The sequence below is a fragment of the Engystomops pustulosus genome, chromosome 4 (assembly GCF_040894005.1).
Source record: "Engystomops pustulosus chromosome 4, aEngPut4.maternal, whole genome shotgun sequence".
Taxonomy (NCBI): domain Eukaryota; kingdom Metazoa; phylum Chordata; class Amphibia; order Anura; family Leptodactylidae; genus Engystomops; species Engystomops pustulosus.
Genome location: NC_092414.1, coordinates 192560090 through 192577723, shown reverse-complemented (window position 1 = coordinate 192577723; position 17634 = coordinate 192560090). Strand labels below are relative to the sequence as shown.

The following is a 17634-nucleotide window of genomic DNA, read 5'->3' as shown; positions in this document are numbered from 1 at the left end:
GCCCATACGCCATGCATTTCTATAGAGAGGGGAGGGGTCACCACTCCTCTTTCTCTCCATCACGCCCAGCTACGTTCGTGTTCGGGCATACATTTGTGTGAATCTAGCCTTATAATGAGTGTGTCGCAGCTAATGGATTCACATCCATGCCATTCAGTGTGACTGTGATATCAGTAATATCGTCCATACTATTGCTGGGTTTTTTTGGATATAAGAGAAAGTGTCAGGTGAGCAGAAATTCCGAGGTCTCCCATTGTTAACCCTGCGATCAGTCCTGCCAGAAGTAGCCCCTAATAGCCTGCCTGTCACTATTTATACTGACAGCCATAATAATTATCAGAGAGAAGAAGATTTCATGGTCTAGTTTGTTTTATTTTGGGAAGTAAAACATAAAGCACTATACATATTTGTTGTTTCTACAAAGATCCACATTATGGGGGAGATTTATCAGAAGTGTCTAAGAGCAGCACTGTTCTCGTTACCCATAGCAACCAATCAGAGCTCAGCTTTCATTTTCTCACATTTGTTTATAAAATGAAAGCAGAACTATAATAATAATAATAACAATTCCTTTATTTATATAGCACACACCAATTACGCAGCGCTGCACAGAGTTTGCCAAATCAGTCTTCTGCTCTCAGACACTTCTAATAAATTTCCCCATATAACACATTACTTATTTTAGTTAAACTCTCTGGTTAACTCAAACGGTACTAGGATAAAAGTACAACCCACACCGCAAAAAACGAGGCCTCAACTAGTTCTATCAGTAACAAAAAATTTTTTTTAATTGTATTTAAAAAAAAAAAGAGCTATTTATCAATCTGTTTTTCTACATCTGTAATAATTCCCACCAGACGTACATAATGTAGTTTAAAAAAAATAATAAATCATCTTTAAAGCATCGTTCACCTTGAACAAAAAGGCCACAAATGGATCCATTAATATAAAAAATAAAAACCGTTGAGGCTCTTTTATAAAGTGGTGATTCAAAAAACAAATCATTTCTATAAGAAAAAACATAAAAACTAAATAAATTCGATATCACCCTTGTTGTATTTACCTGTGGAATAGTTGGTAAAATGATATTTATTCCGTATTATGAACATTAATAAAGTTAGGGTAAAGAACGTAGTTGATCTGTTATAGACACCCAAAGGTTATCCCATCGAAAAATACAAACCTCAAACAGCTACAACAATAGAAAAATTAAAAAACAAAAAAGATCTGGGCTTCAAAACGCATAACTTACAAAACCAATGGGATTTGAAGGTCCAAAATGGCTGCATCTTTAAGGGGTCAAAAAAGGGACCAACCCCAACTATTTTCTTATTATTCACTTGTGTAGTAGAAATGCTGTTCAAGCTTTCTGCATCAAGATGATCATATTAGTAGACAATAAAGATGACATCACATATTAAACGATGTGTATAAATAAAAAAGAAACATAAAATGATTTACCACCAATTGCATATAAAAAACTGCAGAAAGATTTTTGGTTTAGACCTCACTAATTATCAACTTTTTGCTTTTTCTCCAGAACACACCCTCAGCAGAGATCCATGTGGTAAAGACCCGCTGCCACCCCTTCCTCTTAATGGCAACTTCAATAACAGTTACTCTCTAAGAGCCGGAGACTTCCCTCCTGATCCTTCCAAAATGGGAGATGGTGGCGGACGACGTAACATTACGGATGCAGCAGCCTTTGAAAAGATGATCATCTCTGAACTTGTACACAGCAACCTAAGAGGCAAATCTCACGCAGGGACAACAGACACGGGAGATGAGGAAGTGACCTCTGGGGCAATAGCAGAAGGTGGAGAGGTGCCTACATTAGAGATGGAGCGCATGTATAAAGCTTTGGAGGAGCCCCTTCTCTTACAAAGAGCTCAGTCAATCCTCTACCAGAGTGATCTGGAGGAGTCTGAAGCTGAAGCTGCCCCTCGCGACTCACCCAATCGCGATTCACTATACACTAGCATGACCAACCTCAGAGACTCTCCATACCCAGATAGTAGCCCAGAACCGGGCCTGCCATCATCTGGGGAAATGCTGCCGTGCCACCAAGGGGTGCCCCCACCTACGGGGGTAGATGCCATGTACTTCCCTGGCCGGCTGGGTTCAGTGCCCAGAGGGCAGTTGCAGGCCTTCTACCAGATGCCACAGGGGTTTCTGGGTCTCGAAGGGTCAGTGCCCGAGGGTGACGGGCAGATGCAGCTTATCACCAGCCTCTGAACTTACTCACCCACCCCTGACACCAACCTCAATACCCTCCTATAAAAAGAAAAAGATACTGCCTTCCCTTTCCATTTCAGAAGAAAGCAGGGTCAGATGGAAAGAAGGGGTATTTGAAAAGGAGCTACTTTGGTGGGACAGGGGTGAGGACAAGACACTGCCTGGGCTAATGGACAATGGGTTTTGATGTGATGCTCAGTCTACTTGGATTTTCTTTTGATTGCCAGTGTCTGTTAATTCTTAAATGCAAGACCACAGGTAGGGGTTTGGGTGCCAAAAAATAAGCTTCTGAAAACACATTTGTTTGCCCAAAGATGATCCTTGAAAGTTACGTATGCAAAAAAAAAAAACTGTTTAGGTGCTGGTATTTGCAGTATTGTTAAAAAAAGCCAATTTAAAGAAATAATGGAAAGAGACAGACAGGTGTAGTGTTTAGCCTTTAATAATTGTAGGCAGCCCATTAGAAACACCAGATGTCTTCAAGTGATGCAAACAATGAGACTACCTGGTAAGGAATTAATCACTAGCGCTCAATAAGTGGTGCCAAACAGCCTATGGGGCTTGCTGAGTAATGAGAAAGTAGAGGACAGAAATTGCCTAAGATTGTGAAATTTACATTTTTATTTTTTTAAAGGTCACAGCTTATAATTTGCATTCCCGTAATAAAACGGGGCAGAACACGGAAATTCTAAGAAGAGGAAAAAAAAAATATAATGAAAATGCCAAATTTTCATTCGACAACTTTTTCCTTGGGCTTTTCAAGAACATTGGCTGTTATCTCCACCTTCTCTACCCACCCAAACCCCTATGTCTGCCCCAAAGACAGGGTAAGAGTTTTTATATATAGAATCAGACCAGAACAGATTGTGGGTCGAGAACAAAAAAAAAAAAAAAACTTATCAAGGATCTTCGACATGGAACCTGAAAACAACAAAAATTGAAATCTGGGGTGAAAATAAACTTGACAACTGCCCTGCATATTCTTTATTTAAGCACAAAACACCCCCCTGCCTCTGTGACAGAGGAACATTGGAACTTTTACTACGGGGGGAAGCGAGTGTCCTTTCCGACTGCTGTAAATAACGAACTTCTAAAAGGGGGAAGGGAGAGACGAGGGGAGATGCCTACACCCTTCTTCCCAAACTTATATCTGAGGTGCGGAAATGGTCAGTTAGGGGGCTTTTTTTATTTTTGTGTGTTTGCCTTCTGCAATGTTTCTTTGTATCCGGTTTGGGCACATTGCCGTATTATCTGTCCTTTCTACCACAGAATCATGGATGATCTTCTTCGTCAGTCCCAAAGATTCCACCTGGCATCTCCAGCTACTTTATTTGTTTCTTTTAGCATATTTGTGTTAATTTATTTTTATGTTGCATGTAGAAATCTAAAATTGTACAGGTTCTTCTTACATTTGGCCATCAACCTGCTTGAAAAAGCTAAATTTATTCTCCGCCAATGATTAAAAAGGTGCTTAACATCATTTCAAATACATATGGAAGACCTAAAACAGGTCGGAGGATGGCATGATATAAAAGGAATGGTAATGCTATAAAAGTAATGATATACATCTTTACAGCCATCAGCTGCTATAAGTAGTCCATGACATCTAGGGAACAGTGCAATAAGGCATGACCTTTGGGGCAACATTGGAACAATCATCCCTAAAATGATTAAACCCCAAATTATCTTGTAAGTTTCATGATGAGTTCATGACATTTCCTTGGTTACTGCACACAGCTATTGCCAAATCCTATATATGATCATTTATCCGCTTTACGTTTCCCCGGACAGATCTATAAGTTTATAGATCTATATATATATTTACAAAGATATATGAGGTCCAAAGGTGTAGAGCAATCATGATGGCGGGTTGTCTATAGTGTGAGTAATGTAAAAAGCTCAGTCTATTTCCTTGTGTAGAAGTCTACATGATACCCCCCCCCCCCTTACCGCGAAAAAATGGTTTAAGAGCCAAGAGACACGGAAGTAAAAAAAAGTTGGCACATTGGGATAAATGGTATTACATCAAGGTTGGGTAAGCATCTCATGATATCTCCTTGCTTGTCCTATCAACCACGGCAAAAATATACATGGGGTACCGCACCTCGAACCTACCGAATCAACTGAGCTTTACTGTATAGAGAAAAAGTCTCACTGACTATCAAGAATCTGCATGTTTCCCGAGCAGAACACAGCACTTATAAAGAATATTTTTGTCATTGTTATATTTCAGACAATATGAATATAGAAATGATATTTATGAGAAGCCCCATAAAGAAACGGGTGTAAAAGACCATTATAGATTCTTATTAAAGACCTTATAGAAGACCTTCCTACTAGAGGGAGCTCAGAGGACTGCTAGAGTATGCACTCCGTCACCGGTGATAGTCTCTGAATTTCTGGGGACAGATGCCATAGGATGGACGTAGCCTTTTAATAGATTATATCTGGGAATTTTATGTTCTGAGAGAGGTGGTCGTGATTCCATTAACACAACATTAGTGGCACATATTTATGTTCTGTGCACATGTATGTCACTTTCTGCTTTGTCCTGATGTGTCTTGCTGCCAATCCCTCCACTACCCCTGAGTCTGACGAGCAAAAGGGTAAAATACCTCTCCGCCCCTCCTCTCCTCTCCTCTCTCTCTCTCTCTCCTCCTTCATTTTCTTTTTCATATGCCAAAACCAGAAATGGGTCGAACGCCATTCTACAAGCGAACAAAAACAAGAAAAAAAAAATCATCGTACGAAAGACTGAATATGATATCGTACATAGAAAAATGAAACAAAAAAAAAGGCAGAAAAATAATGCTGAAAAAAAGTAAAAAAAAAAAAAAATTAAATATCGCAACTTGTGGAGTGAAAGAAACACACCAATAAAACATTTTGATTTCTGGATGGTCGTCTTTTATTGAGTACATGACTGTTTTAATTTAAAGAACGCTGGATTTATTTCCGGGAGAGTAACTAGAAATGACAGGGACCAACAGTTTTGTCTCGCAAGTGATCCCCATGGTACCCTCAGCCATGGTCTGAGGAAGCAAATAGCTCTGTGAAATCCAAAAACAATAGATGTTATTGCTGTAGTATATTGTCCGGCATTGTCTGGAAAATTTGCAGTTGGGTTATTGAAACATTACAAGAAAAAGCATTTTAAAAATAGTAAAGCTCCACAACTGGCAAACAGTATGGACAGAAAATAAGGGGACTATGACAGCCATACACTGAAGCTAAGGGGGTTGTCACATAGACACTTATCCCTTATCACTATCCATACGTGTCTGAACACAAGTGGTCCCATTGGTGGGGCTCCATCGATCGGAGTCTCTTGTTTCCTCATTGGGACAGAGAATCACCACCAAATGTCCACTAGTTCTATTCTGTTTGACATAAATGTAGCACAGTGCTGCACTCTGAGACAGTATAGAGCCCGAAATTCCCATGTCCATGGGGCGTTAGGGGGTGGCAAACTGGGCATTTGTTCAGGGCCCCCTGTCCTAAAGGGGTCCCCTGCATGGGTTGCTTGTTTAATACCCCTTGGTTGAATGCCCGGATAAAGATGCTCATCATCTATCTCCTGTCTATATATCTATCATCTATCTCCTGTCTATATATCTATCATCTATCTCCTGTCTATATATCTATCATCTGTCTAGTTATCTCCTATAATGTCTGTTTTCTATCTGTCTATCTAACCATTTATCTAACATTTTATCTATCTATCTATATATCTTCTATCTACCCATCTATCTTCTATTTATTATCTATCTATAAATCTTTTATCTCTCTTCTACTGTATCTAACTAACTTCTAACTAACTATATATATGTAGATGGAAATGGCAGGCAGCACTCCAAGGTTCAAATTAAATAAAGGCGTTTTTAATTGGAACAAGTGGCGACGTTTCGGTGTAATACACCTTTCTCAAACCTTTCTCTACATACAAGTAAGGACCTGGGGGGGCTCTGCACCCCTCCTTTTGAGGAGCCGTTTTACTGTGCTGACTTGAATTTTACTTGTCTTATCTATCCATATATATATATATATATATATATATATATATATATTATATTACTTTATATTTCTCCATCTATCAATCTCCTATAACATTCTCCTACAGTCCCATATTACAGATACTTACCTACTACTATGCGTAACTACAAAGTGTTATTATTGTGCAGGACTAAAGGAACCTCTTACTGACTGTGACTCATAAAATAGAGTTATTTTGGGGCCCCTCTTTTAGTTTTGCTCAGGGCCCTGGTTGTAGTTGGCCATGGTTGGGTATTGGTTAAGTTCAGGTTTAGTTATTTGGAATACCTCTGGGTAGGTGAGGAGATTATGTGTTGCTGGTCCAACAACGTTTTCTCAATGTAGAATGTCATCTGCTAAATCATAGCGTACAAAAGCTTGAAAAGTAAAAACTACGTAGAATTGCATATTGGCCTCGCAAAAGGGTTCAAGTTCTCAAATGATAATAGAGCACGAAAAAGCTCAGCAGGAAAGAAAAGTCAACTCTGCAAAACAGGTACAACATATAAAGCTTTGTATCCAGTGAACTATGGTCAATACTGCATGAGTTTAGTTTTAGTTTTTTTAATCTTCAAACTTCCAAAAAAAAACCAGTCCATAAATGTTTATGAATAAAGTTTTTCATAAAACTCATAATACAAATAGTTATAGAAAAAAAAAACTATTACATGATAATCAGATAAATATGTTGCTTCCTTCACTTATCTGGATGTTTTCCTCTTCCTCATACACTCTGAAAACTCTCCTGAATTCTTGATAGAAGGACTTGGTTACATAAAGTTTTTTGGCAAGGAAAGGGATGTGTGAGCAAAAGCTGAAGTGGAAAGGTGAGATGCAGGTTCAGAAACAGCAGCTGTGGAGCTGAATAGGAAGTTTGTTTCACCTCCAGTGGGTTTTTTTTCACATCAGTGCTGACAAATCTCTGGTGAATGTCATATATATATTCCTGCTTATGCTTCTGAGATAAAAGAGTCTTTTTTTCACACTTTGTTATTTGGAGGCCACATTTTGTTATTTTAAAATGTTAAGAAATAAAATATTTCCACCATCAATTGGCACTATGAGAATGTGATGAAGAATTTTAGAATATTTTCCAAATTTGTTAAAAAAAAAAAAAATTCTTATGAATACTTTATGTGACACTTTAAATTTAGCTCTAGTAGACTCCCATTTCTCCATATATGGAATATTTAGTTGATGGTGGCTTAGTGAGTAGCACTACAGCCTTGCAGTGCTGGGGACCTGGGTTCAAGTCCCACTCAGGTCAACATCTGCAAAGAGTTTGTATGTTCTCTCCGTTTTTGCGTGGATTTCCTCCCACACTCCAAAAAGATACTGGTAGGTTGATTAGATTGTGAGCCCCATGGGGGCAGGGACTGATTTGGCAAACTCTGTGCAGCGCTGCGTCATCTGTGTGCGCTATATAAAGAATTATTATTATTATTGGACAGAATAAGGGCTGTATGAGGTCTCATAGCTGACAATGCCAATGTATATTAATGGACAAGCCAAGCTATGAGGAAGAAGTAACTATACATAGTACAGGACTGTGTGGAGGAATACATCTAAAGAAGGCTATACAAATTCTGCTGCACTTAAAGTTCCCAAAAGAAAGTGGCCTTCAAATTACCTATATGGAAAAGGTTTAGAACAACTTGGACTCTTCCTACAGCTGACTGGACACCAATCTAAGCAATTGGAGGAAAAGAGCCTTGGTAAGAATGGCGCCCAACAACCCAATGATCACTTTATTTGAGCCCCAAATGTTTACAGATGGGACAGACGTAAAGAAGGTCAACCATCACTGCAGAACTCCTCTTGACTTTATAGAAGAATGTTAAGAAAAGACAGATGAAAGCATCTAAAAGGTACTGAGTGTGTTATCTGGATACAAATAGGCAGTCATTTTTTTCACCACAGTGAGGAATGGTGGTAGCAGGAAATTCTGTGAGGGTCTTTTTCAGTGGCTGGGAAAGGGAGATCGGTCAGAGTTGACGAAAAGCTGACGTAACGTAAAGCAATTTTAATACTGAAAACCTGGTTCCTCGGACTGGGCCACATGTTAACCTCTTAACATGACCCTGAATCCAACAACAGCTCAATGAATGTTCCAGAGTCCTAGTTTATCATCTCTGGAAAGACCCAAAAATGTCCGTCTAACGACGGTCCCCATCCTATCCTTTATTTCAGCACAATGCTGCAACGTTGACCTTCCAAATACATTGTATAAGACATATAATGGGAAAGGATATGTATCTTTTAAATTATTGAATGATTCGTATACCATTTGTGTGATTTCAGGGAACCATAGCTCAAGATTAATACAGGCGGTCCCCTGCTTAAGAACACCCAACTTACAGACGACCCCTAGTTACAAACGGATGGCTATTGGTAATTTACTGTGCTTTTGTCACGGGTGGTCCCGCCACCCATATCGCGGGTCATGGGCTCACCCGTGTCCCTCGCTCCCTGCAGGTACAGCACCAGCACCTCTCACCTGTCCCCGCTCCCGAGTCCCGACCTCACTCTGTGTGCGTGCGTCCCCGTATCCGAGGGCACGTGCGCCGGCCTCAGGAAATTTAAAGGGCCAGCGCACCGTTAATTGGCGCTGGTCATTTTCCCATAAGGCTATTTAAACCTGCCTCTCCCCTCACACCCTGCCAGATCTTTGTGCCTCACAGCCTTAGAGAAAACTCCCTAGAGATTATCCTGCGTTCTTGTGTATTCCTGCGTTCCTAGGTGTTCCTGCATTCCAGTGTGTTCCTGCTCCTGAGTCCTGTGTTGTCGTGTTCCTCTGTTACCAGAGTCCCTCCGTGTTCCTGTGTTACCAGTGCTCCTCCGTGTTGCTGTTTTCCTGTGTCCCGTGTTCCCATTCCCATCTGCCTGGACCTCCCGTTGCTGACCCCAGATTGGACTTGACCCTGCATCTCTGCCGCCTGCCCCGACCCTGTGCCACAAGACTGTCTTCACCACGATACTGCCACGAGAAGGTACCTCGACCTCGGCTGCCACCGCGGGCTAGTCACACTTGTGGAGCAACCTGGTGGTACCCTGCCACAGCAAGTCCAACCTGCTTTGTGGTGGGCTCTGGTGAAGACCAGGTGCCACTTAGACTCCAGTCCCACCTCCCGCGGTGGTCTAGTGGATCCACACATCCCGAATACGGCCATGGATCCCGCCGAGGTTCTGCTTCCCAGTTGGCCCGACCTTGCTACCATCGTGGTCCAGCAATCCCGGAAGATTGCCGCTCAACGCAAACAGCTGGAACAAGTTACCGCCATGCTGCAACACCTGCTAGCCACCCAGCAACAACAACAGGTCCCTGAGTCTGCTCCCGCGGCTTCCGCTACCCCAGTCTGTCTTCCTGCAGCTGAACCTAGGCTACGGTTGTCTATGCCCGGCAAGTAGGATGGCGATCCCAAGAGGCTTTATAACCCATTGCTCCCTGCAGATAGAACTCATGCCGTCATGCCGTCTCAATTCGTCATGGAGCGATCCAAGCTGGTATTCATAATCTGCCTCCTCTCCGTCCGGAAAAGCCCTGGCCTGGGCAACCACTCTTTGGGACAGAAACAAACCGGTCATGGCTACTTTCACGGCATTTCTGGGAGAGTTCCGGTTCGTGTTTGAAGAACCTTCACAGGCCTCCTCGGCTGAGACTGCACTGTTGAATCTGCGCCAAGGGAACTCTTCCGTGGGAGAATATGCTGTCCAGTTCCATACCCTGGCCTCGGAACTTTCCTGGAACGTCAGGGCCCTGTCCGCAGCTTTCAAAAAGGGTCTTTCCTCTGTTAAGGACGCTCTGGCCGTTCGTAATCTGCCATCTACTCTGAGAGGTCTCATCACCTTGGCCACCCGGTTTGACTTGTGGTGGCTCCAGCCTTTGACTTGTGTGGCTCCAGCCTTCCAAAGACCACTCCAGCCTCCAGTTGTACTGTCTGCAGAAGAGCCTATAGAAGTGGACAGAGCCAGACTATCTTCCCAGGAATACATCAGAAGACGTCAGGGAAACCTCTGCCTTCATTGTGCCTGTCCAGTGCACTTCATCGGGACTTGTCCAGTCTGTCCCCTGCGTCCGGGAAATGCCAGCACCTAGGATTCTTGGGAGAAGTGTCCTTGGGTGTAAGCTAAGCTTCTCCACGCCTGATGATTCCGGTGCTTCTCAGCATTGGCACCGGCACCCAGATCCAGGTCTCTGCTCCTTGCGTCATTGCATTGATTATCGCGGACTGCATTGATTACGGTTAAAAACACTACCCTCTGTCGTTGATAACTGAGCTGTTTGACCGCCTGCGTGGCTCCAAGATTTTCTCTAAGCTGGACCTTCGTGGGGCCTACAATCTCATCTGGATCCGCAAGGGAGACGAATGGAATGATGGACATTTCGAGTATCTTGTGATGTCATTTGGACTGTGTAATGCTCCAGCTTCTTCCAGGAGTTCATCAATGACATCTTCAGAGATCTGCTATATACATGTGTCGTGGTCTACCTAGATGACATCTTCGTGTTCTCTCCAGACCTCGAGACCCACCAGTCTCACATACGGTAAGTTCTTGGCCGCCTACGGGCTAATTGTCTCTATGCCAAGCTTGAGAAGTGTCTGTTTCACCAACGGAGTCTTCCTTTTCTCAGCTACATCATCTCTGACAAAGGTCTCCAGATGGATCCTGCAAAACTATCTGCAGTTCTGCAGTGGCCGCTTACAGAAGGTCTTTGAGCCATTCAAAGTTCCTGGGCTTCAAAAACCAACTACTGGCAGCTTATCCCACATTTCTTTACTCTAGTCTCTCCTATCATGGCGCTCCCCCAGAAGGGCGCCAATCTGCACCTCTGGCCTTTGGCAGCTGAAGAAGCCTTCAAAAAGTTAAAGTCCGCCTTTGCCACGGCTCCAGTTATCTCTAGACCCAATACGGAGAAGCCTTTTATCCTGGAGGTGGACGCATCTTCTGTAGGTGCAGGGATGGTGCTCACCCAGAAGGGGCCTAAGGGCCGAATGCTCACGTGCGGCTTCTTTTCCTAAACTTTTTCTCCCGCAGAGAAGAACTACTCTATTGGGGATAGAGAACTTTTGCCCATCAAACTTTCCCTGGAAAGTTATCTTTTAGAGGGAGCTCGCCATCCAGTCTCTGTTTACACAGATCATAAGAACCTCTCGTACCTCCAGATAGCTCAACGTCTTAATCCCAGGCAAGCCCGTTGGTCACTATTCTTCTCCCTCTTCAACCTGATAATCCACTTCCAACCTGCAGAGCACAATATAAATGCGGATGCCCTTTCCCGTGCCTCAGATGTCCTTGGAGAAGAGCCGGTCCCTCAGAATATCATCTTTCCAGAACAGTTGGTTGCCGCCGCTCCAGTGGATCTTCGGCAGCTTCCCCCTGGCAAGACGTAGGTCCGACCTGTTCTGCAGAAGAGGATTTTGGGTGGTGACAGACCGGTTTTTGAAAATGTCTCATTTTGTCCCTCTTCCAGGTCTGTCTGCTCCACGTCTTGCCAGCCTCTTCTTCCAACATATCTTACGGATACATGGTCTTCCTCTACACATCGTCTCTGATCTTTGCGCTTCTGGCGTTCTCTCTGCAGCCAAGACAACTGCAGGTAAAGTTGTATTTCTCCTCAGCTTACCACCCTCAGTCCAATGGACAAGTGGAGAGGGTTAACCAGACTCCGGGCTGTTGTCTCTGCCGTCAGGACGATTGGTCCACTGTATTGCCTACAACTCTCTGGACTCAGAATCTGCTGGTGCAGCCCCATTCCTTGTTGTCTACAGAAGAATTCCATGCCCACTGCTTCCACTCTCAGTTCCCTCGGATGTTCCTGCGGTGGAAGAATTAGTGCAGGACCTCAGTTCCGTCTGGGAGCAGACTCATCAATCCCTACTTTGGGCGTCTGCCCGCACCAAAACCCAGGCCGACAAGAGACACAGGCCTCCTCCTGTCTTTTCTCCTGGGGACAAGGTCTGGTTATCCTCCAGGTACATCCGGGTGAAGATACCCGGGTACAAGCTTGGTCCACGATTCTTGGGTCCTTTCGAGGTCCTGACTCGTATCAATCCGGTGTCCTACAAGTTGCGGTTTCCTCCCACCATGCGCATCCTGAACTCCTTCCATGTCTCCCTGCTCAAGCCTGTCACCCTACACCGCTTCTCCCGGCAAGTACCTCCTCCCGCACCTGTGGCTGACTCCACCGACACCTATGAGGTAAAGGAGATCCTTGACATGAAGACGGTAAGGAGGAAGCGGTTCTTCTTGGTCAACTGGAAGGGGTTCAGGCCGGAAGAGGTCGTGGGAGCCGGAGGACAATATCCTGGTCCGTGACCTCCCAGTGATAAGTATTCGGCCCCCGGGGATAAGTATTCGGCCCCCGGGGATAAGTATTCGCTCCCCGGTGATAAGTATTCGCCCCCCGGTGATAAGTAACCGGCCCCCGGGGATAAGTATTCAGCCCCCGTTGATAAGTATTCGTCCACTTTGCTCAGTGTTGAGTAGAAGTAGCTTTGAAGCTAGCACAGCCAGGAGTCTTCTCGGTGCAAAACAATTTTCACCCCTGGATTTGGGGATCCTCTGCCTCTTCCTTGCAGATCCTCTCCTGTTCTCTCAGGTTGGATGGTGAATATTGGTGGAAGCCATTTTCAAGTCCCTCCAGAGATACTCAATTAGGTTTAGGTCCGGGCTCTGGCTGGGCCTGTCAGGAATGGTCACAGAGATGTTCTGAAGCTTCTGCATTGTTATTTAAGCTGTGTGACTAGCGTCATTTGTCCATATTTATCAAAAACATTGCAGTTTTTCCTGTGTGCAGGGTGTGCCAGATACACAAATTGTGGCGCATGTTCTCCATGATTCTGGTGCTCCCTACATAACTACAGAATGCACCAACTTTTTTTATGGGTGCACCTTTAACAAAGCGTGCAACACAATTCTGTCAGACACTGCACAATAAATGTGGCGCATGGTCCGACTGTGCACCAAAACGCCTCTTTCAGTGCAGAATTTTGTATAGTACAGCTGCAAAACATGTGTCGCAGACACTTTATACATGTGCAAGCAGTTTGCACTGAAAATAATGAGCAAAGTCAGACAAAAAACTGATGCTGGGGCTTCAAAAAATGCACTCTGTCCCTGCGCCCATAACATGATGCTGCCACCACCATGTGTCTCTGCTGGGATTGTATTTGGTAGGTGATGGGCGGTGCCTGGTTTCTCCTGGTTTTCTCCTCACTTAGGATAAACACCAAAATGTTCAATCTTTGTCTCATCAGACCAGAGAATCTTATTTATCATAGTCTCGGAGTCCTTCATGTGGTTTGTACACTGTATGTAGCTTTCATATGTCTTGCACTGAGGAGAGGCTTCCATCTGCAGACTCTGCCATAAAGCCCCGACTGGTGGAGACTGCAGTGATAGGCGACTTTGTAGAACTTGATCTCATCTCCCACGGTTATCTTGTCCCACGGTTGCTTAATTTGGCGGCACGGCCAGGACAAGGAAGAGTTGTGGTCTTCCTAGACTTCTTCCATTTAAGGATTATGAAGACCACATTGCTCTTAGGAACCTTAAGGCTTTAAAAACATTTTTTGTAACCTTGGCCAGATCTCTGCCTTGCCACAAATTTGTCTCTGAGCTCCTTGGGCAGTTTCTTAGACCTCATGATTTGGATGTGCTCTGATATGCACTGTGAGCTCTTATATAAACCTGTGTGTGCCTTTCCTAATCAAGTCCAATCAGTTTATAAAAACACAACTGGACTCCAATGAAGGAGTAGAACCATCTCAAGGAGGATCAAAAGGAAATGGACAGCATGTTAACAAGCCACATATAGAACTTTTTTTTATCTTATCAATTACCAGCAATGAAACAAAGAGTAAGGCTACATTCACACTGCTGTTGCCCGCCCGTACCGTACCAGGCAACGGCAGTGCACGGGGATAGGAGTAGATGGTGAGCGCAGCTTACCCCCGCCCCTCTTCATAGGAACTTATGACATACGGCGCCGTACTACGGACAAAGATAGGTCATGTCCTATCTTTTTCCGGGGTACGGAGCGGTACGGTGCCGCACGCGTGCAGCACCGTACCGCTCCCGTAGGGCGCCGTGCGCCCATTGCCGTCTATGGGGGACGTATATCGGCCGTATATACGTCGCCCATATATACGTCCCCCATACGTCAGTGTGAATATAGCCTAAAACATATCTGAAAAACTTTCCATACCTACTGCATGTAGTTTATTGTTGACTTTTATCCAGATCAATTTGGATTTCACTAACTGTAGTGGAACATTGGCTTTTTTCAAGATATTGCAATCGTAATATTGGCCGATGCCCATTGATCAGTAGTCAACTCCCACGAAAGCCATAACTGATGCAGTGCAAGTGGCTCACCATTCCTTCGTGGATGGCAATTTGGTGTCAATCTAATGTCAAAACATAGCAATACCTGGCTCACTGACAAATGTTTTCTTTTAGAGCATTAAGTCTGAATTGATGCCTAGGAGAAATTGGGTACAGAGCTCCATGATAAATGAATTTTAAATTGGTGACCTAATTCCTCCTAGGCTTCAATTCATACTTCGTATTTCAAGGAATCTGGTTTGTTTGGACACTAGTTGATCTCACTTTGCCTTCTACTTATAAACACGATGGTGTATTGAGAAGTATAGTATATAGTATATTTACAGTATATACTCGAGTATAAGCCGACCCGAGTATAAGCCGAGGCCCCTAATTTTACCACCAAAAACTGGGAAAACCTATTGACTCGAGTATAAGCAGAGGGTGGGAAATGCATTGGTCACAGACCCCCCCCCCCAGTATATAGACAGCTTGCCCCCAGTAGTATACAGCCAGCCCAGCCTGCCCCCAGTAGTATACAGCTTGCCCCCAGTAGTATACAGCCTGCCCCCAGTAGTATACAGCCTGACCACTGTAGTATACAGCTTGCCCCCAGTAGTATACAGCTTGCTCCCAGTAGTATACAGCCTGCCCCCAGTAGTATACAGCCTGCCCCCAGTAGTATACAGCCTGCCCCAAGTAGTATACAGCCTGCCCCCAGTAGTATACAGCTTGCCCCCAGTAGTATACAGCTTGCCCCCAGTAGTATACAGCACTGCCCCCAGTAGTATACAGCACTGCCCCCAGTAGTATACAGCCAGTCCCCAGTAGTATACAGCACTGCCCCCAGTAGTATACAGCCAGTCCCCAGTAGTATAGAGTCACCCCAGCCGCCCCCAGTAGTATACAGCCTGCCCCCAGTAGTATACAGCCTGTCCCCAGTAGTATACAGCCTGTCCCCAGTAGTATACAGCCTGCCCAGCATATACTCGCCCTCCGGTGGCCCCGATGCGTAGCGCTGCTCCCCCGATGTCCGCGCGGCTCGTCTTCAGGCTTCCGCCCCGCGTCCCAGCAGCGCAAATCCCGAAAACTTGGGAAGTCCGATCGAAATGCGTTCCGCAGACCATTAGTAAACAAGCCCCATTGTGCTTAAACTGCATCAGTCATATGACTTTCTGAGAGGTCTTTCAGGCCCCCTAGGGTACTTTAACCCTAGGGGGTTCGATTGCTCATATCATATACCATGATACTACTTGCCAAGATATTCAGTGCACAGTAACTTTATTTGGGGAATTATTTAAAAAAAAAAAAACCAAGCAAACTTTCAAGTCTAGCACTGACTTTTAACTTTTAAAATGTTGGGGTTTTATGTTGACAGAGGTAGTTTAGGGCTTTTTCAGGATGAACTATGCATTTTATTGGTACCATTCTGAGGTACATACTTTTTGATCAATTTATGTTACCAGAGCGCTAAAAAAATCCACAATTATTTTTTTTTAATTAATATTCAGGTGACATGTATTTATTTTCATAATTGTGTGTGTATGTTGAAGTGTTCTATAAAATCATCTTGCATGCCATTACTAAAGGGGTTGGCCACTCTTTTACAGAAGTTGCCCATGTACCTTCACTTCCTTAATAATAACCTCTTTATGTTCATCAAATTATTCAAAATCCCTGCTGCTTACATTTGTGCTATTTGCAGTCTCTCCGTGATTCTTTGTTTACATGCCTGAGCTATGATGAATTAGAGGTGTCTGCATCCTGCTCCCCCTTCCACTCTTCCTGTGTCTGTCAATGAAGATGGACTGTGAGAGAGAAAGAGAGAGAGAGAGGCACAGTGGGATTCACCATGAGGATGGCTGATAATAGAGAAACTGAGGCATGCAAGGCATCAAAGAATCGAGAAAAAAAAATAACACACCACAAAAAAAACATAATAAAAACATTTAAAATTGTGAACAAACATCACAAGTCAAATCATCTTCAGGGCACTGACCAGCACATAATAATGCCCACTGTCCTGTTACTCCAGCTCCCCCTGGTGGCCAAAATGAGATATGGCAGGATGTACACAATATCAATTAGTAGGCTGACCAATGCAAAATATCAAAAATAATTAAATTGGGAGCCGTAAAGAATCCCTAAACATAAGTCAAAGTGCTAGCCATACCATGAAAGATAAGGTCCATATATTATCTGTGGTCAAGGCCACCAAACCGGGGTGCTGAGGAACGACGCCCCACGCGAATCGCTACCTAGCAGTATCTTCCTCAGTGGGGATGTTAGTTTGTGGTGTATCCATCTTTATACCCCTCCTCATGCTGTAAGTGGCGCCGTCTTCCTGTATACACCGAAAAAAACGATTTGCACCCTAAATTGTAAACCCCGTACCTAGTAAATGTACCCCATTGTGTCTCACCCTAGTAGAATCACATACACACCCTCATGGTCCTATGAGCCATACATACATACATACATACATACATACATACATACATACATGTTAGCCAGGAGCACTTACCTTTTCCCAGAGTGGGAATGTGCTGATGAAGCGGTTTGGAGGGGTAGACATCCTGTGAAGCTACAGCAGGAAAGGGCTCTAGTAACGCTGGGGCCATCTCTTCTTCAAGTATAACACATACACATATGAGTCCACCATTTCCATTTGTCCATGGTCCACTACTCATGCTCACATGGCTATTGGAGTGCACAATCCTTTTGGTTAAAGGTCATATTGTCATGTTGTTCAACTTCAAGGGGACCAAATACGCCACTAAATACTAGTTCAGAAATTATGAATACTTCAAAATATCCAGACAATATAGGCAGACAATGACCAAAACAGGCCAGAAAATAAATATTACAGCAGTCCCAGACCCTGCCAATAACTACAGGGGTATGCTGTTGGCACTTAAGTGCTTTGAGCATAAACATGCCCTGGTTGGCGAGCGTTGGCTTGTCCATGCGCATTATTCTAGAGGGTCAGTTATCAAAATGATGTTGTGGTTTCCCACTGTGAGCTACAAGTGGAGAGTG

The 17634-nt window shown here is 44.0% G+C and overlaps 1 protein-coding gene and 1 long non-coding RNA gene across 5 annotated transcripts in view; one reads left to right on the top strand and one right to left on the bottom strand.

The window, feature by feature from the left end:
- The window catches only part of ADGRL1 (adhesion G protein-coupled receptor L1), a 249552-nt gene extending 244421 nt beyond the window's left edge, over positions 1 to 5131 (top strand). For all 4 annotated transcript variants that reach the window (XM_072149131.1, XM_072149129.1, XM_072149128.1 and 1 more), the window contains one exon: positions 1541 to 5131. In XM_072149131.1, the coding sequence (XP_072005232.1) occupies positions 1541 to 2235 (695 nt within the window). In that variant the 3' untranslated portion in view covers positions 2236 to 5131. The remainder of the gene's footprint in view (positions 1 to 1540) is intronic.
- LOC140127917 (uncharacterized) overlaps positions 5126 to 17634 on the bottom strand; it is a 39759-nt gene continuing 27250 nt past the window's right edge. The window contains exons 4-5 of the long non-coding RNA XR_011855078.1: positions 16284 to 16403; positions 5126 to 5285 (exon numbers count right to left, since the gene is read on the bottom strand). This is a non-coding gene — a long non-coding RNA (uncharacterized lncRNA). The remainder of the gene's footprint in view (positions 5286 to 16283; positions 16404 to 17634) is intronic.